The 25022-nt window shown below is 40.7% G+C and overlaps 3 protein-coding genes across 10 annotated transcripts in view; 2 read left to right on the top strand and 1 right to left on the bottom strand.

Moving 5' to 3' along the window:
- DCUN1D2 (defective in cullin neddylation 1 domain containing 2) overlaps positions 1 to 1347 on the bottom strand; it is a 16970-nt gene extending 15623 nt beyond the window's left edge. The window contains exon 1 of one of the 4 annotated variants that reach the window (XM_077343681.1): positions 1250 to 1347. In XM_077343681.1, the coding sequence (XP_077199796.1) occupies positions 1250 to 1267 (18 nt within the window). In that variant the 5' untranslated portion in view covers positions 1268 to 1347. The other 3 variants (XM_077343683.1, XM_077343679.1, XM_077343682.1) reach the window with 3 other exon arrangements.
- TFDP1 (transcription factor Dp-1) overlaps positions 1 to 25022 on the top strand; it is a 94733-nt gene that overhangs the window by 32100 nt on the left and 37611 nt on the right. The window lies entirely within an intron of this gene.
- On the top strand, positions 1103 to 25022 carry SLC9D1 (solute carrier family 9 member D1). 5 transcript variants are annotated; one of them, XM_077343678.1, is made up of 13 exons: positions 1103 to 1282; positions 3006 to 3884; positions 6853 to 7032; positions 7821 to 8012; positions 9885 to 10013; positions 10846 to 10938; positions 12290 to 12476; positions 13642 to 13759; positions 14330 to 14525; positions 17787 to 17937; positions 21001 to 21080; positions 21816 to 21965; positions 24178 to 25022. In XM_077343678.1, the coding sequence occupies exons 2-13, from the start codon at positions 3363 to 3365 to the stop codon at positions 24289 to 24291; spliced, it is 2112 nt and encodes a 703-aa protein (XP_077199793.1). In that variant the 5' UTR covers positions 1103 to 1282; positions 3006 to 3362; the 3' UTR covers positions 24292 to 25022. The 5 variants fall into 5 exon arrangements, 4 of the variants coding, with proteins under 4 accessions (XP_077199793.1, XP_077199790.1, XP_077199789.1 ...); XR_013232117.1 differs by lacking the exons at positions 1103 to 1282; positions 24178 to 25022 and adding exons at positions 1343 to 1856; positions 19556 to 19830 and having other exon boundaries at positions 21816 to 21848; XM_077343675.1 differs by lacking the exon at positions 1103 to 1282 and adding an exon at positions 1346 to 1705.

The raw sequence follows: 25022 nt of genomic DNA, 5'->3' as shown, positions 1-25022 counted from the left end.
GGCCTTAGCCCCACAGACCTCTGTGGTGTAAAAGGGAAAGCCTCGTCGCACAAACACACCTGCAGCCCTGGGGTCGCTCTGATTTCTCGCCGATGGATCGCATATAAAGCAGCCTCCCCCGTCCTCCACAGAAGAGGCTGTGGGGCTCCACGGGAAGCCAACGAGGCTGGCCAATTGTTTTTTGAGAGTCTGGGGGCTGATCTGTAGAAAGCAGGCGCGGGAAGGAGGACCCAGCCCGGGGGAAGGGGAAGAGAGGTCAGGCTCCAGCAACCTGCCAGCTTCTCCCCTGCCCAAAAAAGGGAAAGGGACGTGTCGGGGCTGAGCGTGAGCCCCGTCCCAGCGCTGCCTCCGCTGTCGCTTGCGGAGTTCCCAAAATACCAGCACGCTCAGAGAGCCAGGCAACCCCCCCCTCCTCCCTTCCCGGGCCGCCGGCCGGCGAGTCGGTTTGCGACCGCCTCAGCTCCTCCGCTCCTCCTCCGGGAAGGGGGCCGCGGGAGGCAGGAGGAAACCGGGCAGCCAGCCTGCCTGCCTTTTTCTTTCTTTCTTTCCTCCCTTCTTTCTTCCTTTCCCGCGCGGGATGTTTTCGCTCGGCTCCTTCCTGACCTTCCTCCACCGGGAGAGGAGGAGGAGGAGGAGGAGCGGCGGGGGCGGCATGGGGGCCGGGACCTGAGGAGGGGGCAGGAGGGGAGGGCTGCACTGGGCTCCGCGGCGGAGGCGAGCCTCGTCCCCTTTCTGCCCCAGGAGGAGCCCTCCTAGCGAGCCACACGCGGAGGAGGAAGAGGCGGAGGGAAGGAGGGGGCATCGCAACCGGTGCAGCTGCTCGCGCGCTCTCTCGCTCCCCCGCCGCCGCCGCCTCAACCTACCATTTTATCAGCGCCGCTTTCACTCAACTTCACTATCCAGCGCCAGCGCTGCCGCCGCCGCCGCCGCCACGGCGTCCTCCTGCGCACGCGCGTACCGGGCCCTTTCGCTTGTCCGGCTCCCCCCGCCCTCCTACCCTCATCCGACCTTGCTCTCTTCCCCCCCCCTCCCCGCGCCCATTCCATCCCCTCAACCGCCTGCCATCCTCCTCCGGCTCTAACGGCAAGAAACCTCGTACTCCGCTCTTCTCCTTCGGCCACTCCGGGGCTTTGGGAAGTTTTGTATGTGTGTGTGTGTTATTTTTTTCCTGTGCCGCCACTCCGACTCAGAGGCAGAGCGCCGGGGAATCAACAAGGCCCGAGAGAGAGAGGAGGAGGAACTACATTACCCATGATGCACTCCGCATGATGCACACTAAAGGGTGCCTTTTCCCTTTTATCCTTCCCACAATGCATCGCAAAGCGGGGGGGGGAGCAGGTTCACAGTCGTTACATTTCCCACAGAGGGCCGAGTTCCTAGGGGAAGGAACTACATTTCCCATAAGGCTCAGGTGAAGGAGGAAGGGATTTGATGCACACCGTGCGCCTGGACAATCTTCCTCCGCGGTGGGGGTTGGATGGGATGTGACCGCAGAGCCCAGGTGGGGAGTAAATATTTGTCTTGGGCTGGTGAGGTGGCTGGCTGGCATTTAAAGGAGCCGCAGCCTTTCTCTGGGCTGGGCAGGGGGCATGCTTGCCTTTCCTTCCGGAGGGAGTGTAGGGAAGGAGAAGGGCTGAGATTGGGGACGTGGCTTTCGCTTTGCAGGGCAGCGATGGCTGATCTGTCGGCGGTCCTTCCCGGGCAGGTGTGTGGGCTGTGAGACCGGAGCCTTGAATTTTCCTATTGGTCGGGCAAAGGGGAGGGGGGATCTCGGTAGGAGGTGGATATCTAATGCTGGAAGAAGCGTCGTGAAATCCGTGTGTTTCCGAAAGTGGTCTTTTCCCTGCTGAGATCAGGTATTGGCAACCAACATTTTTGATTACTTGGAAGGCTGAAGCGTGGCAAGGCTGCATTCCTCGGGGAGTTGATGAGGTCTTTGGATGGGGCTTCAGAGTGAACGGGCACAGTAGTGGGCCGCATTCACGCCCTCCACAACCTTTAAATAGTTGGTGGGCGGCCTTTGACTATTCTATTTTTTAGGAATAGCTTTTGTTAGATCTTGAAAGTCGTAAAGCTTGCTATGGCGATTGAAAGCTTGAAATAAATTCTGTTAAGCCTTAAAGTGACCCTGGACTCCTGGCTTACGTAGCCTTTTAAGGAGAGGGTCTCTCCTACCCTGCCTCTCTATGACCTTATCTGTGTTTCATTTCAAGACAGTATTTTCTAGCTTACATACATATTTTTAAATGTGTGTAAACATAACAACAATTCTGAATGTCCTTTTCTGTTTTTAAAGAAAAGAAACCACAGATACCTGGTTCAGGTGTGGCCCAGTTTTCATGCTTTAACCAACTAGCTAAGCTTTGCATGACTGTTGTACTGGGGATTAATAGAAGGTAAATTTGGAGTTTGCCCTTCACGCTTGGTTTATGCCAGTGTTACAAAGCAGAACTTGATTCCTGGTCCCTAGCTCCTTATTATTTATTTATTTTTATATATGGGATTCCTTCACCACCACTACCACTCAGCAAGCTGTGTGTGTGTGTGTGTGTGTGTGTGTGTGGGGGGGGTTTCCAACGTTATTGTATGGAACTGTGCAGAAAACAAACAAGTTTGTCTGTATCCTAATGGTAACTAGGGAATTTCAAAAGATTACTTGGGGATACTGAAAAAAAGTAAAGAGCAAAGAAATGTCCAGTTCCAGTGCAAAAGGAACACCTATATGCAAATAAGCATTTAAGTGTGAATTAATTATAACTTTAGTATAACATAATAGTCCTTACAAGGTTTTTTAATCTTGCTACTACATATAAATGACATTTTAAAATGAATGCAGCTCATTTACTGCTCCTTTTCTTGAAATTTCTCCATCTTTGAGACTTTAACCTCCTTCGAGTATCCTTTTGCAAGAATGCGTACAGCATGGGACTATTAAGCTATTAAGAATGCGTGCATATTTTAATATAAAACTGTAAATAACCTATTTTTATTGTTTTAAAATGTAGGGTTGAGATCGGCAGTGATAAATTATCAGCCTAAGAAGATCAAGCTACCATTCCACAAGTTAATTTTAATTAAGGAGCATTTGATATTATCAGAGAAAAACAATAGATTCAGTACAGTGAAATGTTCCAATTTGATAGATGCTAAGTATTGGCATGTTTTGGAGAAAAGTTCAACAAGGAACTAACACTATATTGCTAATGCGGAGGAATTGGACTCTGAACAGTCATACCATGTTTAACCTCTTATGTCTGCATGCTGTTTGCGGATTGGAATTCATATTTGATTCAGTGGTTCCAAAGTATGCTACAGTTGATAGCTAATTTTTATTAACTGATCACACTACACGTGTACCTCAAATGCGAAAAGCATATGATAAAGAGTTTGGGATCACTTTCGAGTGCTTTTCTGCAATTAATAATAAAAACTGGATCATGAGAATAGCTGGATATATTTTCTCATGGGCGTTGGCTTCACTGCTGTGCTGTCAATTAATAACTTCTGCAGAACATGAGGATATAGTGAAGCATGCAATAAAACTTCATCGTGGGAAAGGAGCTGCCACAACTCAGAGGAAACAGTGGCTTGTAGAAAATTGCCGAAAGCTATCTGGCCTCCTGCGTCAAAAGAATGTGGTTCTCAACAAACTTAAAAGTGCGATACGAGCAGTGGAAAAGGACTCCACGCTGTCACCTGAAGAGAGGACTTTTCAGGTCCACACGTTTGAAATTTTCCAAAAGGAGCTGAACGAAAGTGAGAATTCAGTTTTTCAAGCAATCCATGGACTCCAAAGAGCTCTTCAAGGTGATTATAAGGATGTTGTGAACATGAAAGAAAGTAGTCGGCAACGATTAGAAGCCTTGAGAGAAGCTGCAATAAAGGTTGGTAACCTCAGTATGTATAGAATGTTAAATTTCAGGATGCATTGGATCAATTAATGCATTTATCTGTCAGACGAAACACTGGTTTTGGTGAACTGGAAAGTTATATAAGGTTGGCAAGTAGGATCATATTTTCTTCTAACTAGGTGAGTGCCACTAGTTGGGGTGACCAAACATCTATACAAAAATCCAAGGTGTGTTGACTCCAAGGAATCGGCAGAAGCCTTCTCCAGCACTAAAGTTCAAACCAATCAATTCTAGCAGCAAATTAGCATGCAAATACAAGTATTTACAGGCAGATGGGAAAACTGAGTTTGAATCCGGTGGTATTTTGAAAACCAACAAAGGACCCTGTACACCCCCCAGAGAGCTATAATATCTATATGTCAGTCCTTCATATCTTGCAACTACTTACTTAGCTTTTAGCTTGTGTTTGTTGAATATTTGCACAATGCGAAGGAATTTTTAACTCGTGGATGTCTGGAACTAAAATGTGGTGGAGTGGGCTGCTGTGATCCTGCTCTTTCATCTCACATAAGCAACAAATTCAACAGGAACCATTCCCAGGAACTGTGCGAAGACCAATTCCTTTGCAATCAGATAGAAAGCATGTCTACAATCTTTTTGCAAATCTGAATTTTTCATTTTGTGCTTTTTATTCGCACTAATAGAAAACTGTGGCTTGAAACAGTAGAACTGGATTTATCAGTTACAGCTCTGAAATATAATGTTACATTTTGTTTCAAAATTGTAACTGCAGGCAAATAGGGTCTTGCAACTAATGCTTTTCTTGGTATCTGTGTTTGAGCCTTGCAAGCTCATAGCTGTAATCTCTAGCATCTTGGCTTCTTGAAGATGAATATTTTTTTAAAAAAATTACAAACTCTGCTATGTCTTTTTCTTTTTTCATGTATGTCTGTGCTTCTGCCTGTTTGGGGGTAGATTCTCTTAGTGTTAAGCAGCCATACTAACAGTAAAGAACTTGATCTTCCCTTGTCGAATGTGAGCTGCTTCTCCACTGTGTTCAGTTGTTGCCCACTCCTTTCTTGAAGGAAGGTCTTGGTCAGTGTCTACATTTTAACTTTGTCTCTAGACCTTGCATGAATCCTGGCTGATAGTGGTTAGGAAATAATGTTGCTATGGATGCCATCCTGACTTGCGCTGGGCAAGGTAGGTAGGTAAGGGGGAGTGAAGCTTGTAAGGCTCATAAACAGTCTGCTGCCATAGCAATCAGAAGTGTGTTACTCATTTTCTTCCTTTCAAACCTTGTTCCAATATGGAAAGTGGAGAATTTCTAGAGCAGTGGGGAAGAGAGAGATGAGTCAAATGGAAAGAAATACTTAACATCCTTGTATTCACAGTGATGTGTCTTGCAAATTCATATGCTTCCCTGACAGTCACAAAGGTTCTAGGGTTGCCTCTCAAGCTTGGGAAATTCTTGGAAATGTGGGGAGGGGGGTAGTGCCTGGAGGAAGTAGACTTTTGGAATGGTGAATAAGCTATCGTGATGGACCTGTAAAGGAAGAGGATTTCCTCCCCTAAACCATCATTTGTTGTATGCCTGTCAAAACCATCCTGTGTAGAGTAAATCCTCTACAGAAAGGATTTGGTAGGTTGATACAGGAGGGAGGAGTTACAGAAGCTGGAGGGAGTTACAGAAGCTGGGGAGAGACTTCTGGTCAGACAACTGAGCTGCTTAGACAATGAAGTCTTGGTTGGGTAACTGAATCCAGAGTGTGAGAGAGATTTGCTCTCACCATGTCCTTTTGGGGGAAGAACATAGAAGGACCGGTTAAGAGAGGAATCTTCGGGATTATTTCAAACCTAGCCAATGGTAGCAATTCTCTTCTGGGGACAGAAGGTTTCCTTAGTCCTGTGTTCCTTAGTCCTGAGAACCAATAAGGGATTCAGGGAAGACTTGAAAGTTGTCTCAATGTAAGTAAATGTATTTGAATAGGTATATACTGCTAAAACCATAATCTAGTCCCATCCCTTCTATTTAGTTCCCCCCCGCAAGAGTTTAATAAATTCTATATATTTGTTAAAACTTTGCAACGCTTCTTGTGTTTGGTGGTTTACTGAGGTTGTGAGGGAGAATACCTTAGTCCAGTAGGCTGGTGCTGCTTTCCCCTATAACAGCAAGGCACAGGTGGGACAAATACAATAAAGCCCTGAATGGAGAATCTACATAAAGCTCAGCAGCAGCAGAAAGAAAAAGTGAAAGATTTTTATTTGAAAGGAAGAAGTTTATGTCAGCCACAAGCCATCTCTCCCTTACAAAAACAGAGGTGTCTCAGGCATAAGGATTGGGTTAAGTGCCTGGCCCTCTCCTGGCTGTGACGAGGATATGATGTCTTGGGATCTACCCTCTAAAGCTGCTGTTTCTTCCAAGATAACTGGTCAGTATAATTGGGAGATCAGCTGTAACGGGGGGGGGGGGGGGGTCAAGGCCTACTGCAGGGTAGTAAGTGGAGTTTGCCTGGAGTGCAAACCTACACAGAAGTTACTCCAGTAAACTCATTAAAATTGTAAAATTGCACAGTGATTGTCCTTGGTATAAACCATGGTCTCACAGCCTATTCTACCTCATAGGATAGTAAAAAAGAATAGATGTATGTAAGCCACCCTCATCATCTCAAGAAAAGGTATAATATCATCATTATATAGTTGATAAACAGCAGCAGCAGCAGCTGGTGATATGAATATTCTCCATCCCCATTCTCCATCCATTTTATTAGTTACTCCTTCTCGATTTAGTTGCCTTTAAAAAATTGAATAGTTCAATTCTTTTGAGATGCTATGTCTAAAAAGGGGTTCAAGGACAATAAACAGATATTTTACAAAAACATTTGGTTTGCGTCTTGTTTCAAAAGTATGAACTTCTCTAATTTATCAGAACGTTTCAATGAGATAGTGACCTTATGCTAGTGAACTGGAAAAAAAACTTGGCATCTTAAATTTCTAACAGGAAGAAACAGAATATGTTGAACTTCTAGCAGCAGAAAAGCATCAAGTCGAAGCCCTGAAAAACATGCAGCATCAAAATAAGAGTCTGTCTATTCTTGATGAAATTCTTGAAGATGTTAGAAAAGCAGCTGATAGGCTGGAAGAGGAAATAGAAGAGCATGCTTTTGATGACAACAAGTCAGTAAGTCTATGGAGTGATGGGTTTTGTGAACTATTTGGAAATAGTACCTATGTATCAATTTTTAAAGTAATCTTATCAACTGGGTAGGTGTAAAAACATTTAAAGCTGAGTAGGGTATTTGCAGAAGAAATACTCTGGGAAAAGTAAATGTTTCTATTTTTTTTTAAAGATTTTTATTTTTATTTTCCAAGATTAAAGATAATAGAATACATGTAATCTACATTATTAATACAGAAAAAAGAAAGGTTATGCTCTTCATTTAATACATTTAGTTCCCCGTTTCAATCCCCTTTTGTATTATTTTCTTAGATAGTTCAGGTAAGGGCTCCATTGTTCTTGAAAAGCCTCTTCTGTTCTTCCGTTGACTATCAGTGTCAGTTTAGCGGAAAAGTAAATGTTTTTGTAAGGAAATACATCTTGATTTTTTAAAATGACTTGGAAGGGAAGGAAGCCAAGAATGCAGTTGAAAGTCTGCTTTCAGAAGTAAGAAGAAAGAGGCAAGTGTAGAAATTAAAGCATCAAAGCTATATGATTTAAGTTCCAGAACAGCAACGTAGAGGTTGTCGTTTGCTAGCATACAGTTCACAACAATATAACTGAATTTATTTAAACTGAATTGTTAAACTATAGTGGGTTTGGAGACACAGTACAGTAGAGATTGGTATTACTACATCTTTTAAGTTCCAGAGTAAAATCCAGTCTAGACATCAATAATTTTTGAAATTCTTTTCTTCTTTGAAGTGCTGGAACAAAAAAAGCGTATTGAAAATTCTTTGCTTCCTTCATAGGTGAGAGGGGTTAATTTTGAAGCTGTTTTAAGAGTGGAAGAGGATGAGACAGACACAAAAAGAAATATTTCAAAAAGAGAAGTGGAAGATGATTTAGGGCTAAGCATGCTTATTGACTCCCAAAACAACCAGTACATACTTACCAAGCCCAGAGACTCAACCATTCCACGCGCTGATCACCATTTTATAAAGGTAAATTGTTATCAAAAGAACTGAGTACCCACTTTGAGCAACTATAACAGACTTGTTTTAAGATTGTGGTTCTGCCTACTTGCTGATCTTTCAGAAACAGACAAATGGCAGATTGTCTTGTCTGGGGGGTCTTAAATTGATTTAGTTAAATGTGTGAAACATACCTGAGCCTGTTCTAATTCTCTGGGAATTTAGTGATACAATTTGCATTAAATGCTACATGGTTCAGTACCCTATTCCCTTCCTGAACATTTTTGGGAGAGCCTTCTTAGCTGTAAGCATAGAAATCAGACATGACTATGCAATACATTTGGAGTTGCTAATGACAATATACTCAGCAGGAAGATGTTGTCTCTTGATTGTAGCTATGTACATAAATGGTGTATTATTATTAAGCTTATATGCCACTGCTTTCCGAAGACTCGCAGCAACTTACAACATAACCCCCCCTCATAAGATCCCCACATAAAACCCATTATACCCAGGACTCTCAGCCCTCCATGACCACAGAAGCTTGGCGGCCTGGAAATTCCTCAAGCAAACCTCCTTAGAGGTGGGGGGTGTAGATGTAATACACTGAGCCTAAGGAGGGGCCATAATATTCCTATCGCTAGCACTGGCCGCAGCCAAAGACCTGGTGGAAGAGCTCCATTTTGCAGGCCCTGCGGAACTGTGATAGCTCTTTCAGGGCCCTCAACTTTCCTGGGGAGCTCATTCCACCAGGTTGGGGCCAGGCGCGCTTCCTTAGGGCCAAGTTGACCTTAAAACATCTTGGTTATACTTTGGCCTTTGTATCTTTGTATTTTTTTAAAGTAATGTGTGAGATGTCGATTCAGTGTGGAATAGTGGTTAAGAGCAGTGGCTTCTAATTTGGTGAGCTGGATTTGATTACCCACTCCTCTGCATACAGTCAGCTGAGTGACCTTGGGCTTGTCACAGCCCTGACAGTGCTGTTCTCACAGAGCAGTCCTGTCAGGGCTCTCTCAGCCTCACTTACCTCACAGGGTGTTGGTTATGGGGAGAGGAAGGGAAGACCATCGTAAGCTGTTTTGATACTCCATTGGACAGTGAAAAACGGGGTATAAAAAACAATTTTATTGCCTTCTACTTCTTTACTGAGGGATAACTAATAGCTAGGACATCTTCACCATTAAATAAATTAACCTTTTGACAGTTCCATTATTTCTACATAGTTGTGAAATCTAAGGTCTGATAATAAAAATGGCACCATATATAACATCTGCATGAAACACCCTGTGGCTTCAATTATCTCCTGGTCAAAAGTGCTTCATAGGCTTCAGTAGGAACAAATAATCAGGATACCCTGCTGTCTTTGGGAGTTTTTCTGTTTGTTTTTGGTTTGAGGGGGGAATCCATAAGGTTAGAGAAGAGGTCAACCACAGGGGAGCTTCTGTGTGAACAACTTCTGGGCGAGACTATGTTTGCACAACCGTTACAATATGGTTACAGAGTGCTGTCAGGCCTGCTCTGACTGGTACCTAATCATGAATTTGAGTATCATTTAAAAATGTTATCACATTTTAACCATGACATTCACTACTCTGTTCACTGAGAAGAATATTGTCACACTAAACCTGAGAAAGAACATGGCCCACACCTTAAGTGCTCTCACACCATGAGCTATTTGTTCTGAGTGAAATGAGCAAGTTGTGGCACCTATACAACCCCTCCCCCCCCAAAAAAAAAACAATGTGCAAGCCTCTCAGAACTCAGGAGGCCTAGTAAATGGTTGGTAACTGATGGTGTGACCCCGCTCTCTATCCAGGATGTGTATCTCCTTCACTCCTGTTTTAACACTGTTTGTACGTATGCATGTGTTGAATGAATTAGTGTTTTAATTTTATTCATTAGGATATTGTGACCATAGGAATGCTATCTTTGCCGTGTGGCTGGCTGTGCACAACAATAGGACTGCCTACTATGTTTGGGTACATTATTTGTGGAGTACTTTTGGGACCATCAGGACTGAACAGCATTAAGGTAAGAGAAGTCTATTTATGTGAGGATTCAGTGTTTATAATGTGTGTTGAACAAATGAGAAAAGAATGTGTGTGAAAACTAAGCTACTGAAGGATTTAGGTAACAGCACCATACATCAGATTTTATTATTTTCATGCAAGTTGTGCAATGTGATTGATATTTCCCCCTAAAAATAAATTGTTGCTATATTTCAATGGGAAATAACTTTAGCTGTATTATATCGTTTTCTGCAGCAGGAATAAAGTGGCTGGTTTGTCCCAAGTGTAAAATGAAAAATGTACCAATGTCTTTTAATACCTAACAGGAAAATGTTCACGAGTCAGAAACAAATGTTTAGACAGTTTCCCCGCAGTTCAGAGACTGCTAACATACACGGAGCTCTGCATTAACAAGGTATTCCCCATGGGCTTTAGTGAGGATTAATCATGACTGCCAGAGCCCCAGCTCACTCAGAGCTCTGGAGGTGCAGCAAAGCCTCCTCTTGTATGCCATACTCCTGGATCATGGCCCATTAGTCCTTGTCACAATCTTTATGATAGTCTCTTGCCACAAACCCAAAGTTCTTTATACAAGTTTTCCCCCATTATTTTTCTCCTGCATATACCTTACATTGGTTAGTTTCTTTCCCATCTTCTACCTCACATCCAGCATGATTTGTTTTATTTTCTCTCTGAGGTAATGCTACTCTTTGTAGCAGTTTGTGTTTGTGTTTAACAAGGTGAGTGAAGTGTACATCATGGTTAGGCTTCTGGGTCTCATTTGTATAGAAGTTGATACAGTGAAACAATACAGTAAAAGAGGACTATAACTTACTGATGTTTTTCCCCCCCAGTCAATTGTACAGATTGAGACATTGGGCGAATTTGGTGTATTCTTCACTTTGTTTCTGGTTGGCCTGGAGTTTTCTCCTGAAAGATTAAGAAAGGTATCGCTCCGCAATATGTTCTTTAACTTGACAAATTTCTGAGCATCAAAATATCTATTATATTGACAACTCTGAAAGGCCCCTGACCTCTGCTGGCAGCTTGTTCTATCAGGATGGAGCCAGGGCCAAGAAGGTCCTGTCTCTGGTTGAGGCCAAGTGCACTTCTTTGGGTCCAGGGATCATGAACAAGTTGGAATGTGCTGATTGTAGTGCTCTTTGGGGGGCATGTTTGGAGAGGCACTCCCTTAGGCACATAGGGCCTGGACTGTCTATGGCCTTCAAAGTTAAAACCAACACCTCAGTCCAGAATTCAACTGGTAGCCAGTGTAGATGATGGAGAGCTGGCTAAATATGGGCTGCCTCCAGGGCCCTCATGAGGACCCTGGCAGCTGCATTCTGTGCCAGTTGTTTCTAGATCAGGGTCAAGGAAACACCTATGTAGAGCACATTACAGAAATCTAGCCTGGAGATGACCATCGCATGGATCACTGGGACTAGATAGTAGCTTCACCTGATGTAGATGGAAAAGCACCTGCCGAGTTACCTTTCTGACAGGTGTGTGCCTCTGTGGTAAGGAAGGCATCACTCCCAGATTCTTGATGGTATGTGCAGTTTTCAATTGCACTCCGTCAAGGAAGGCATCCTTCTGTGCTCTTCCTTCCCAGCCATGAGACCTCCATCTCGAGAGTGTTAGGCTTCAGGCAGCTTTGTTGAAGCCATTTTGTCATAGCCTCCAAACACTCAGCCAAAGATTTGGGTGAGTTGTTAACAGATACAGCTGAGTGGTGCAATAATTCCAAGGTTCTGAGACCCCAACTATGCACCCAAGCATTTATGCTTGAATCCATAGATGTCTTTTTTTCTATAACAAAGAAGCCCAAATAGTTGTAGCACTTAAAATACTAAAGAATGATTATGAATATCAGGTGATCATATATTGGAGGTTAAAATGGAAAGGCAAGTTAACCACATACTTAATAGTATAGGGTTTTGTTGTTGTTGATTAGTCTCCTTCCAGAAGATCCCCTGGTACTTTTTTTTTGGCCTAGTTTTAAATAACGTGGGCTGGATTAGTCAGTTATAAATTTTTGAGCTCCTAGGATGTATTTGAATGATGATGAAAAAAAATTATCATAGCCAATTCCCCCTCCCTTTCTTGATATTCACAGTGTTTAATATGTCTGAGTTCTAGAAGCTCTGACATTGAAAAAATCAGTTAATTTGAGCAGCTCCTGCTTTCTCTGAATTTGGACTACCAGAATTGCATTAAACTTCAGTGTTAAACTGAAAATCATTAACGTGCTAATGCTTATTGTATTGTGCTAGTCTAAGTGACTATTTATTCTCAAAGGTATGGAAGATATCATTGCAAGGACCCTGTTACATGACTTTGTTGATGATTGCATTCGGCTTACTGTGGGGACACTTCCTGCAAATTAGAGCAACTCAGATTGTTTTCATTGCTACTTGTTTATCATTATCAAGCACACCATTAGTATCCAGATTCCTAGCAGGGAGTTCTCGAGGAGATAAGGAAGGTAATTGCAGCTTTACTTCTGAATTAGAATGTTTATCGCATACTGAGTGTCCACATAAGAGTAAAAACAATTAGCCTTTTTTTAAAAAGTGTCTTTGGTTGTAGAAGGGTAGTTCTTTATGTAGTTCATGTACATAGAAGTGGCTTTGGTACTGGAGCTAGAGATCATGTCCTAGGACCTAGGATATGAGTGCAAGCATTGCTTTTTCCCATGATATAGCTTGTACATCTTAAGAGTCATGTGCACTACTGATGCCTAGAAGTTAAACTTAATGCAGTCTTTGTGGGAACTCGGTCTCCAACATTTTGCAAATCAGTTTGTGTCCTGAGAGTTAAAACTGCATGTTGCCTTTACCAGTAGAAATTGTTCCTACCTTCACTTTAGCACAAATTTCATTAGTAGGATGAAAAAAAGCTTCACACATGTTGCAAAGAGAATTTCCAGATTGCACAAATATATATAATATACAAGTTGGGCTGAAAGTTCCTAACTGCAAGAACTCTGGCTGTTACCTTAACAACCACAATGTAGCTGCTTTTTCCCAGACCCCCTAGGAGGCAGATGGCTTCATTTTCAGATATTGCCTCTATTCTTAATAGTTTCATTCTTTAGAACTGTTTACTACAGTATACAGTTACTTAAGAGCCTCTTGTGGCGCAGAGTGGTAAGGCAGCAGTTATGCTGTCTGAAGCTGTCTGCCCATGAGGCTGGGAGTTCAATCCCAGCAGCCAGCTCAAGATTGATTCAGCCTTCCATCCTTCCGAGGTCGGTAAAATGAGTACCCAGCTTGCTGGGGGGTAAATGGTAATGACTGGGGAAGGCACTGACAAACCACCCCGTATTGAGTCTGCCAAGAAAATGCTAGAGGGCGTCACGCCAAGGGTCAGACATGATTCGGTGCTTGCACAGGGGATACCTTTGCCTTTACAGTTACTTGGACTGATTAAACAAATTGTACATATAAAATTTTCGAAGCACGTGTTTGGAAAAATAGCCGTATCACTGAATGCATGCCAATCTGAAATGAGCTGAAATGAACATACATTCACAGTGAGCAGTTGATCAACAGTTCAGTCTTCAGTAAGTGTTGATCCTTATTGCTAAAGTATTGCTGTTGAATCTGTACAGATGTACTAATTTAATTTTTGGTTGTTGTGTAAAACAGGTGATATTGATTATAGCAGCGTTCTACTTGGTATGTTGATAATGCAGGATGTACAGCTTGGCTTGTTTATAGCTATTCTGCCAACACTTATTCAAGCTGGAGTTGGCACGCATTCCAGGTAACAAAGTTCATCAGTGTGGTTTTTACTTCACTTTTCTTGTCTGTTCTCCTGTCCTTCAAGGATCTTAGGGCAGTACATGTGATGATTTTGTTTTGCTGTATTAAAGAGCTTCCCAGCTTTTAAACATTTTAACCAATATCCACTGTGTGGTGTACAGAGATGCACTTGCATTGCAGCCACTAAATGTACTGGGAGTTTGACAGTGAGATCCTAACCAGAATTACACCCATTTAAATTTGTAGATGTAACTGTATTTGGAAGGGTGTAACTCTGTTTACTGTTACAGTGCTAGTCAGTTTCCTTTTCACTCTAATCTTAACCCTACCCCCCCCCCCCGAGGTGTAGCCCCTTCAATTTAGCCTGGACATTCCTGAGTAGAGGTTGACCAAGAACCTGGTGCATTTGTACACTTGTGCTACCATTTGTACATATATAAGCATCACTCTGGTTTATATACATAAAATAAACAGCATGTTGTAATTGAGTTTTTTGATTATAAAAATTTTAAAAATTCGGGAAGAAATCATTTTACAAGACTAAAACTGACTTGTTTTTCCTCTTTTACAGCATTATCAAGGAAATACTGAGAATATTGACACTGGTTGGACAAATTCTCTTTTCTTTGGCTGCTGTCTTCTTTATGTGTCTTGTTTTAAAGACTTATCTAATAGGTCCATACTACCGCAAGTTGCATGTTGAAAGCAAAGGAAATAAAGAAATCCTAGTTCTAGGAATATCCGCTTTTATGTTTTTTATGTTAATGGTAATTTTTTTCAAAAACTATTTATTGATATGTACGTAGGGTACTTTTTAAAGGGGAAAGGTAGTGTTGGGCGTTATATATGGGTGTTATCAGTGAAAAGAAAGCCAGGTTTTCTGGTTGGGATTGTGAAGACTCATAAATCCATATCATCAATAAATTATGTGTTAATTGAGTGTTAGCAACAGAAAACTGAGTTTTATGAATAGGGGAACATCCCACACACCCTTCTAAAACCTTCACATTGTTCTGTTCGTATAACATGTACTTGGCAGCAGTTACCTGGTGCACTTTGCTTTTAAAGCTTTTGTGGTTTTAAAAGGCTCCTTGAACTAATGACAGCAGTAAATGCTACAACATCTGAGTTCATGGCTGGGTTCTGCATTTGATTGGGTTTCAAAAATGATCAGAAAGTGACACTGGCATTGTAAGATGCTCTTGTGTATATACATCCCTGTGTTACATTGTTAAAAGCAACTCCCAGTCTTATGACAGGTAAAAGACTGATCTGTTTGTTGTAGAATAAGCAATTATAGGCTAGAGACCACTTCACCAGTGGTGGGGCTTACCAGTGCAACCTTCTGCCCAGCCATGCCAGTCTAAACCCACTGAAATTAGCAAGATTAGACATTGTTAATGATTGGGCATAGCACAATGAATAGTGTAAAGAATTGCTTTTAAGCATTGAGCTAGCTATACGTAGTATAAAATTTGCTGTCTCATTTTTTGCTGATTAAAAAAAACCCTTTTCCCTGGTAGTATTACACAATGTCTCGGGGAACTGAAATACTCATCCATTGATTTCTTCATATTAGTAGTTGCTTCCGTTCAGAGGAATTGATGTGGTCTGCACGTGTTAATAGTGAAATGGAAATCAGGAGTGTAAAAGAGATTTTTCTCATGTATGCCCTTTGGCAATAGGAATTACAGGGCAGGTCAAGGAAGAAAACAACTGAACACTACTTGTAAACCAGCTGCTCTTGGCTAAACTTACTCTAGCCTTCAGGGGTCAAGGATCCTGTAGTACATCCTGAAAAATGATAAACTTCCTCACAAAACTTTGGCTAAATGTCTATTTTTGTTTAAATAAATATGAGTCTAGAGGAACTGTAAAGATGAACAATTTTTTATTCCAACATAAACTTCTTTTGGACTGTATTTCTTCCCCTGCCCTGGAAGCAATGGGCTACCAAACGGAAATTAAACCTAGAACCTAGACCTACACAAACCCGCACTCAGTGCTGTCTCTGTTTTTGCTGCAGTAATGGTGTTGTGTCCCCAACAATTTTGGTTAGAGCTCATTCATCTGGATCTTCTAATACAATGAAAGTTATTATTGGCCAAGAGTGATTTTTGTTTATGTACATAGCCCAATGAAATCTTTTTTTTTTCCCTGTAAGGGCATAAATAGACATAAGAAGAAGAAAAGTTAGTTTTTATATGCCACTTTTCTCTACCAAAAGGAGTCTCAAAGTGGCTTACAATCGCCTTCCCTTTTCTCTCCCCGCAACAGACACCCTGTGAGGTAGATGAGGCTGAGAGAGCCCTGATATTACTACTCAGTCAGAACAGCTTTATCAGTGCTGTGGTGAGCCCAAGGTCACCCAGCAGGCTGTATGTGGAGGAGCGGGGAATCAAGCCTGGCTCACCAGATAAGAAGTCACTACTCTTAACCACTACACCAAGCTGGTAATGATCAAAAAGCAGTAAGGTTTTTTTTCCTGTCCATTATGACAGTCTATAGCAACAAGCTTTAAGGATACCATATCTCACCAAAAATTTAATTTGCCACTCCTAGACTTGCTATCTATAGCCAGCTATTATCTCTCTAAGGTTTCATATAGACTATTCATCCTTTGCAAGTTTATAGCCAGCATTCCCATGTTTAATTAGATTTTTCAGTCTTTTGTGTGCTTCATAATCATTTTGTAAAAAAATTGTAAAGAAACTCCTTTTCCTCTGAGTAGTATACATTGCATCACATGACCTTGGAATGCAATTACTTTCTGAACCTAGAACTCTTGTAGGTATCTATGATAGATCTTCACAGCCATTCAAATGGAGTCTAGCTCTTTCTTTATTTTACTAATCTGCTTAGAACCAGTAAATTCTTACTCCACAATAAATATTACTCGCTGAAGTACCTTACAGTTGTTTTTGTTTCTATTTCAGACTGTAAAACAGCTTTCTAAAAGTAGACCATTTTGTATTAATATAAAAGTGACATATAGGTTTTGAGAATGATAAGAGCCTAAGAGCCATGCTGAAATCAGACCAAAGGCCCATCTAGTTTAGCCTTCTGTTCTCACAGTGGCTGACAAGCAACCTCTAGAAAGTCCACACTGCAACGGCATCTACCAGATAAAACATTGATTTGAGACCTGGACCCCTCACAGTTAGAGCCTTGCATCTCTGTCCAAAGTGAATTTATAAAGAAACAGTTTTCTTTGTGTTCAAAGGGAGAGCCAACAAAGTATAACAGAGAGAATGCTGGGTTTCAGTGTCAGTGCAGTAGGTTTTATTTTTATATGAATAAATAAAATCAGCTTGGTGTAGTGGTTTAGAGTGGCGGCTTCTAATCTGACGAGATGGGTTTGATTCCCGACTCCTCCACACACAGCCAGCTGGGTGACCTTGGGCTGTTCTCCTAGACCGGTAACATCAGGCCTTACTCAGCCACATCTACCTCACAGAGTGCCTGTTGCGGGAAGAGGAAGGGGAAGGTGATTGTAAGCTGCTTTGAGACTCCTGGTAGAGAAAAACTGTATATAAAACCCAACTCTTCTTCTAAATGTGTTCATAATCCAGAGTTTTTTTGGTAGCACCTTTAAGTTATTGGGCACAAACTTTTGTGGCACCAGAGTTCACTTCTTTAAATGCATGAAATGTGAACTTCAGTGGGCAGAAGTTACCTACAAAGCAAAAAAGGACGAGGAATGGGAAGAAGTACTGTGAAGTAAGGTGCATTATGTTATGCAGAGAAGGCATGAAAGCAAGGTCAAGTCAAATGGATGAATGATTCAGTAAGACTCGTAATGAGCCACTTCCAACAGGTGATAAATTGTTGTGTAAGGATTAAGGACATTGGTGTTTCTGATGAGACAACATTCTACAGTGAACTGAACACCCCTGGTCTCTGTGCTGTTCATAAGATTTAAGTATGTAAAATTTAAGTATGACCTTGCATTTTCATGCAAGGAGTTAACTGAAGCAAGCTGTCATCCAGAAACCTATCTTCTCTTTTTCTTTCCCCTCTCCAAACAGACTACAGATTTATTAGATGTCTCAATGGAACTGGGATGCTTTCTAGCAGGAGCACTTATTTCTTCTCAGGGTCACATGGTTACTGAAGAGATCATGTCCTGCATTGAACCAATACGTGACTTCCTTGCCATCATATTCTTTGCCTCAATAGGTAATTGTTGCAGTGATGCTTAATTTCATTACTAGACAAAGAAGAAAGAGGGTATGTTCTGTATTTTGCTAGGGAAGCAGAACACCTTGGAAGCAGTTGAGTCTGGTGTTGTGATGGCACAAAATGTTCGTGAACTCTACGGTTACTCGGGTAACAAGGAACTGAAGGGGCTGTTAAGCATGCTTTTCTTTAATGGAAGCCCCTTTGACTGATGCCAGGTTGCTTTTGAAACCGGGATATTGCAGGTCAGTCTGTGATATGCTTGGGAAGAAGCTGATGGAAAGACAAAGGGATAAAAAAAACTGCTGCTACTTTTGTGAGCCTGACAATCTTTGGCATCTGCTTCTCTTGAGAGAACAGAATACTGGCAGTTTGGTTAAACTATCACACATTTAAATTATATCCCCCTGTATGACTATATTAAAATACCTAAACTTGAGCTATTGTGATCAGAAAATTGGGGGTGCAAAAAAAAATACTTTCACCAAAGAATTCACCTCAATGTGTCAATTATTGTGATTGTTCTCTGCCTGTAGCCCTGCTGCAGAATGATTGCTGGCAGAAAGAAGAGGGGTTGGAGATAGGCGCCAAGGACACTAAAGCTCTTAGTCATGCCAATGGATTACTGCATCACTCCCTGCCACTAAGTCACACCTAGAACCGTAAAGCTGGAAAGACTGAAGTGATACGAGAACTCTTCTTTTTGGACAGAAAGGCAATCCCAAAGGGGGGGGGTTAGAAATAAAAATTTTGGACATGAGATAGAGGGGTTTCTTCCATTTGGGGTAGCTCTTAGGATGGGCAATAAGCCATGGTGAACAAACTTTCTCCAAGGAACTCCATCTTTTCCATGAAGCAGAGGATAATGGAGAAGAGTCCCTTCCTGGAGATCTAAGATAATGGTGAATTTGAACTGTAACTTAAAGTAAAGCCTGCCTATCTTTCATCAAACATCATCCAGGAAGTACCTGTAGAAGGGAGAGAGGACTGTGTGTGTTCACCTTTTCTTTGTTCCCTTGCTAAGCACAAACATAACATGCATTCCTTCATTCACTTATTAAACTTCCTTATATTTGGAAACCTCTGAGCACTCACCATGCCTTTTTAGTCCTGCGTTCTGAAATGTAATAATGGGAGGGGCAGTAGAGAAGTTTTACCTTGCCTGGATAGCTTTAACGGGCCAAGTTGTGATAAATTGCCCGTATACTTGCTTGTACAAATTCTGTGGGATACAGGGCAACTAGGTGGGGCCTCTAAACAGCAGCATAGGTATAGAGTGTTAGAAGGAGATACTACTGTATGGAGGTACTCCTGTCTGGCAGGAGATACTCCCAAGAATCGTTGGTTGTTACTCAGTTTGTAACTGGCACCACTGAGGATCAAGGGGAAGAGGGTGCATTTCTAAAAAGAGACTTGAAGTAGCAGCTGGGTGTTTCTGGCCTCCCAAGGTCCAGTCAGGAGAAATAGGGAAGGGCTTGCAAGTCTCTTCCTTCACAGAAGAACAGAAATTGACACGAGCCTCTCCATTCTTGTACATGTTAATTTTCTTCCTTGGTTACCTGAAATATCCAAACATGGTATATTCAAACATAAATTATTTTTATTTCACTTGATGCAGAAGATGGAAAATGTGAGGCTGCAGGAAACAAGAGGAAGCAAATGTTTTGTCCTGTGAAGGCCTTGCAATCCACTGTTGCAGGAGCTAATGTGCTTGGCAACTTCCCAGATTTCAGTGCTGGAGCAAATATCTAAATTATTCTTTATTCTACCACTTAAAAGAAATTCTTGGCCAACATCATATCCTTAAAAGTGCTGGTGGTTTAATAAACCAATGAAGTGTGATAACAGTCATCACTAAGAAGACTTTGAATCTTGGATAAAATACTTTATTAGGTATGATGCTGGCAAGGCAAATGAACTTACCTTTGGGATTTCATGCTCACACACAGTCTCATTTAAGCCAGGGCTGCTACCTATTCAAAACAGTTATGTGTGCTTAAAACACCAGCACACTACCCACCTGGACCACCAGTCTCTGTGAATAGGTAGAGTTGCTTTTGCATGGATGACAGCCCAGTTTAAATGAAAGTCGCAAGGTTAATTGCTTTTATCCCATTAAAATCATGTTTAAATCGAGCCTTGAGGTTTACAGCATTTGAACTGGCTGTAGCAATACTATTTTTAATAGGGATGAGTTCAGATTCAATAGGCTTAGGTTTTTACTCCCTGTGAAACATTTCCCCCCTGTTGTTGATATTTGGGGGTTATAAATAATCCCAAAGAATTTATTCAGTGTTTGTTCAGAGCAAAGGCAGTACTTTCTGCCTTCACTTTAATTTTACTTAGGTGCCGTTAGATAACAAAATGTGATGTTGCATGGTGCATAATGCCCACATGTATATATGAACTACAAAACAGTTGGCCCTGAAGTAAGAGAATGAGGAATTTAGCAATTGCCTCTAGGCTATAAAGAAGATGAGTGGCAGAAGCCACTCAGAAAGTACCTCAGAAAACATTTCATTTTTCCTCACATACCCTCATTCTGCACTGAATACCAAGCATGTTAAAAATACAAAAAATGTTTTTAACTATCCTAATTTTAGAACACTGCTGTATTTCATTCACTGGTTTGAATGATAAAATATTCAATAAGATTTTTCCTCATCCCCAGCTCCAGTTTCCAGTTGTTCCTCAACTGGTTGGATGATTAAGGCAGGGAGAGGGGCTTTACCTCCTCTTCCCCCCGTATTTTGCTCTAGGCATTCACATCTTGGCTAGAGTATTTGACTGGAACCTGGAAGGCTCTGGTTCAAATACCTACATGTAAATTATATGAGTGACCTTGGGCCAGCTACAGGGTTGCTGGAGGATCAAATTGAGGATATAAATGAAATAAAAATGATCACATCTCTTAATGTAGCAGAATGAAGCCATTAAAACCTTTTGACATACTAGACTTTTCATGTTTAACATAAATAACATTTTATCATTGCATTCTTAAATATTTTAATACTCAAAAGACAAGACTAAAGTAAGAACTGTCCCCCCCCTTTTCTCTTGCAGGTCTTCATGTTTTTCCTACATTTGTCATTTATGAACTCACAGTCCTGTTGTTCCTTACACTTTCAGTTGTAATAATGAAGGTATATGTTTGAGTATCTTACAGTAAATCTAAGTATTAAATGTATAATTGATGTACCATGTTACATATCAAGTGGGTGGCTGGGTTGGTGTGTAGCAGTAGGACTGCCTGACGCCCCCCTCCTTCCACCATGGAGTCAGGGGTCCCCCACTGACAGACCCTGCATCCCCACTGTTGATCAGCTGGCCAGAGGGGGGGAATTTACCCTGGAAAGAGGAAGATCCACCCAATGTGCAGCACTACATCACTGCCACATGATTTTTTTTATTTATAGTGATGGTATGAAACATTGTATTTGGTTAGCTCTTTTGATAAAAATATTTTCTATCCTGTGTCAAGGTTACATAGCATAAGCCATCCTTAACTCAAATAATAGTGGCTACAACACAAGTCACTTGGCTGTTTTCCTTTTTTCACATAAACATGTACATTTTTACCAGATAAAATATATGGGTTCTCACAAAAACACACACCCTGAAATGCATTATATTATACTTTGTGCAACACACACCAAATCATTAATTTCTGGTTTGGCTTGATTAATCTAGGGAAACTCCTGTCCCCCATGTGTGTTGCAGCAGTAAGAAATAATAGGATAAAGTTTTTAGTTGCTGTTGCAAAAACCCAAAACCTCCTATCATTAATTGGCTGATGTGATTCCTTGTGCTTCTTTTTTTAAATGTTAACTTGCCTGTGTTTTTCTACTGTATGTCTAAAAACAAACTCTCTCTCAAAGTTTTTCCTGGCAGTACTTGTCCTTTCTCTGATTCTTCCAAAGAGTAGCCAGTACATCAAATGGATTGTATCTGCAGGTTTGGCTCAAGTCAGTGAGTTTTCCTTTGTCTTGGGTAGTAGAGCACGCAGAGCAGGGATAATTTCTCGAGAGGTGAGTTTTGATGCTATTAAGAATTTTTTTTAATACTTTGAGAAAATATTTTTAAATGTACCTAATTTTAACGCTTCCCCCATAGTAAGCTTAAGTGGAATTCAAAAGACGAATTTTCTCTCTTATTTCCAGCTAATTTTAGCTGAGCTACTTCTTTTTCACCTGCAGAAGAGTTGGGATACTGTCTCTTTTCTCCAGCAGACATTCCCTCACTCCCGTTTGCAGTCCTTTGCCTTTCCCTGCTTTCTTTATTCCATCGACCTTCTCCCTTTCCTTTTGTTCCGCTTTTCTTTGCCCCCCTGAGCTTCCTTTTTTTCTCCTACTGACCTCAAGCTTCAGTATGCAAACTGCTGCATCCATCTGGGTTTACTCAGGCAGCTCCCACATCTGAAATTTATCTAGGCAATCTAGAATGGCTCCCGAGATCTCTTGAGGTCATAAGATATCAGCATTTTAAAACTTTTAAATCTTCTTTTACCAACTTTTATTTTTATTGTTTACAGTTTTCTGCAAACTGGGTTGTTCCTTCACAAACTTACAGAAATATTATCTCTTCCTGTACCTGGCTCTGGGATCTGGTTCAGAATTAAATATATACATGAAAATATCTGAGTAGATCAAATAAAGGATTTGAATTTTAAGGACCAAGGAGTGCAAATGCTTGCACATGCTATGCGATTTCAAATGTCATCTTGTTGATGCTGATCAGTTGATTATATCCATATTTTCAAAAGTTCGTTAGTTTTGCATGGAAGCTATATTGTTAGTAGAAGCAAACAGTAGGTAGTCTACACTATAAGTCTCTTACTGAGCCAGCTGGAAAGGATGAGCTATACAAATAATGTTGCTGCTGCTGTTATATTATGTTAGACTTACTAGTCAAGTCAACTTTATTCCTGATCATTGACCAATAAATATGAAGTTAAAAGCAGTGCTACAAAAGCATTAAAATCAAGTCAATCTTCTACATTAGAATCCAAATTAAAATTTTTGAGGGCTTTCAAAGACACTATATATAGACACTATACAGAGTCACCCATTAATTAAAATCCACAAAATGTTTAGAGGGGAAATAGATAAAATATATTATGTACCCATAATCGAGTTCTTTCATACTCTGCTGGTTAGCCAAGCAAATTCAGCAATCTTGCTTGTAAAGTATCTGTGAGTATCTGACAAGATCAGTTTGAGACATTGTTTCCTCAAAATACAGGAAAAATCTGACAAAACTGAAGCTAAAGGACTTACTTGTGTGTGATTGTGATTGTATTTGCATTCAAAAAGAACCTGTTCAGTGGTCTCTATTTGCCCTTCATTACATAAGCAGATGTGTTCTGCAATTGGAAGTGTTTTGAATAAACTGATGGTAGTGCATTGTAAGAGTAAAGAAAATCTTCTATAATCAGAGTTAGTGATATTTTAAAGGTATGGGATTGTGACATTTTCATTAAGCAGATCTTTTTCAAATGAGGGTCCTTAACTGTATTAAGGTCATGTTGCCTTTCAGTATCTATAACTTTCCTTGAATGTTCCTTAACCTAAAGCCAGAAGAGCTTGGGGTGACAGGCCATAACAGCCCAGTTTTTTTTAAATTAAGGCACAGCGAAATGAGAGTGCTCTAGTATCAGAGTTGTTAGCCCGTTCTGACAGAACATCAGCTTTAGCTAATACATTAGAGTTGCAATCCAGATCCTGATCCGGACACTGACCATCCCTATCTCAATCCTAAGAGCTGCATTCAAAATACTCTTATTTGATTCTTAGTGCAAAAAAAGCATGCAGAGATGAATTTGAATGTAGTGTGGCCAAAATGCTCAAAGGCAGGAATAGCCTAAAATGTGTCAAGATTTTCAAAAGGTGATTCATTTATTATACTATTATTTGGGGAGGGAGGGGACTCAGGAATAGCAGTCATAGCATCTTCAGTTTATGGGAATCTAGGGTTAAAAACTACTGAGGTCTTTCTCAACCTGAGATTTAGAAACCAAGGCTGGATTTAAATGATTTAACAGTCTGATTTGGTTTGAGGTAAACTCATATCTGCCCTGAGTCCACAGACAGAGGGTGGACAACAAATTCAAGTATGTATGTATAAATATGTTTCATACTACTTTGGTTCATACTACTCTAAAGTAATCCCAGTGCTTTATGCCAGATATGCTTGCTGTGGACATTTTAATCAATGATAACCCTTTTCATTCTCTGTTTCCAGGTCTATCTCCTTATATTGAGTGTGACTACTCTAAGCCTGTTGCTTGCACCAGCATTGTGGAGAGCTGCCATTATGAAATGTGTACCAAAATCAGAAAGACGATTGAGTTCTTGAATATGTTTATTACAGAGGCTTCTGTGTAAACTTGTCTCTGTAGTCACTCCATTTCTTACACAGGAAACAAAGTTTTATGTTTCTCTGTTTAGTTAGGAGCTGTACATTGAATAAACAAAATGCAACGTTTCCCATAAAACATGTTATTAACATGGAAAAATATGTGTTAAATTGCTTTTGCAAAATTGGATTTTTCTAAAAGCAGAAAGCAATCTATGAAACTAATCACTGACAACTGTGCCTTTTTTGATCATCTTTTGCATTCACTGCAGAGAACTGTGCATTTTATGGTGCCTGTGGTACTTCTATAAAAATTTCAGCACATTTTTCTAGTCTAATATCAGCCACAAAACATGTATCTTCTGTGTTATACACTGGCTTGCAAAGGTCTTGAGTACTGTTTGTGTCACAATAAAAAATACCTTGCACCTTCAATGTGGTAGGCATGTTGTGAAAATCCCTCTCCCCCATAAATCCAACTTAGTTCCAGGTTGTAATGTGACAAAACAGGACAAACATAGAGGGAGGCGAATACTTTTGCAAGCCACTGTATAAAGTTTAGTTTATTTCAAAAGTAATGTTGAACTATTAAATCTATTTAAAGAATTAAAATTAATATTCCTAAAGAATGGTGTTTCCAGATTTATCCATGTTACTGTCTTGTACTTAATATAATTTTGATTTGTCATGCTGTAATTGTTGATGCATAAATAATTTATTATGATTAGAAA

The sequence above is a fragment of the Paroedura picta genome, chromosome 6 (assembly GCF_049243985.1).
Source record: "Paroedura picta isolate Pp20150507F chromosome 6, Ppicta_v3.0, whole genome shotgun sequence".
Classification (NCBI taxonomy): Eukaryota; Metazoa; Chordata; class Lepidosauria; order Squamata; family Gekkonidae; genus Paroedura; species Paroedura picta.
This window is presented reverse-complemented; position numbering and strand designations above follow the sequence as displayed.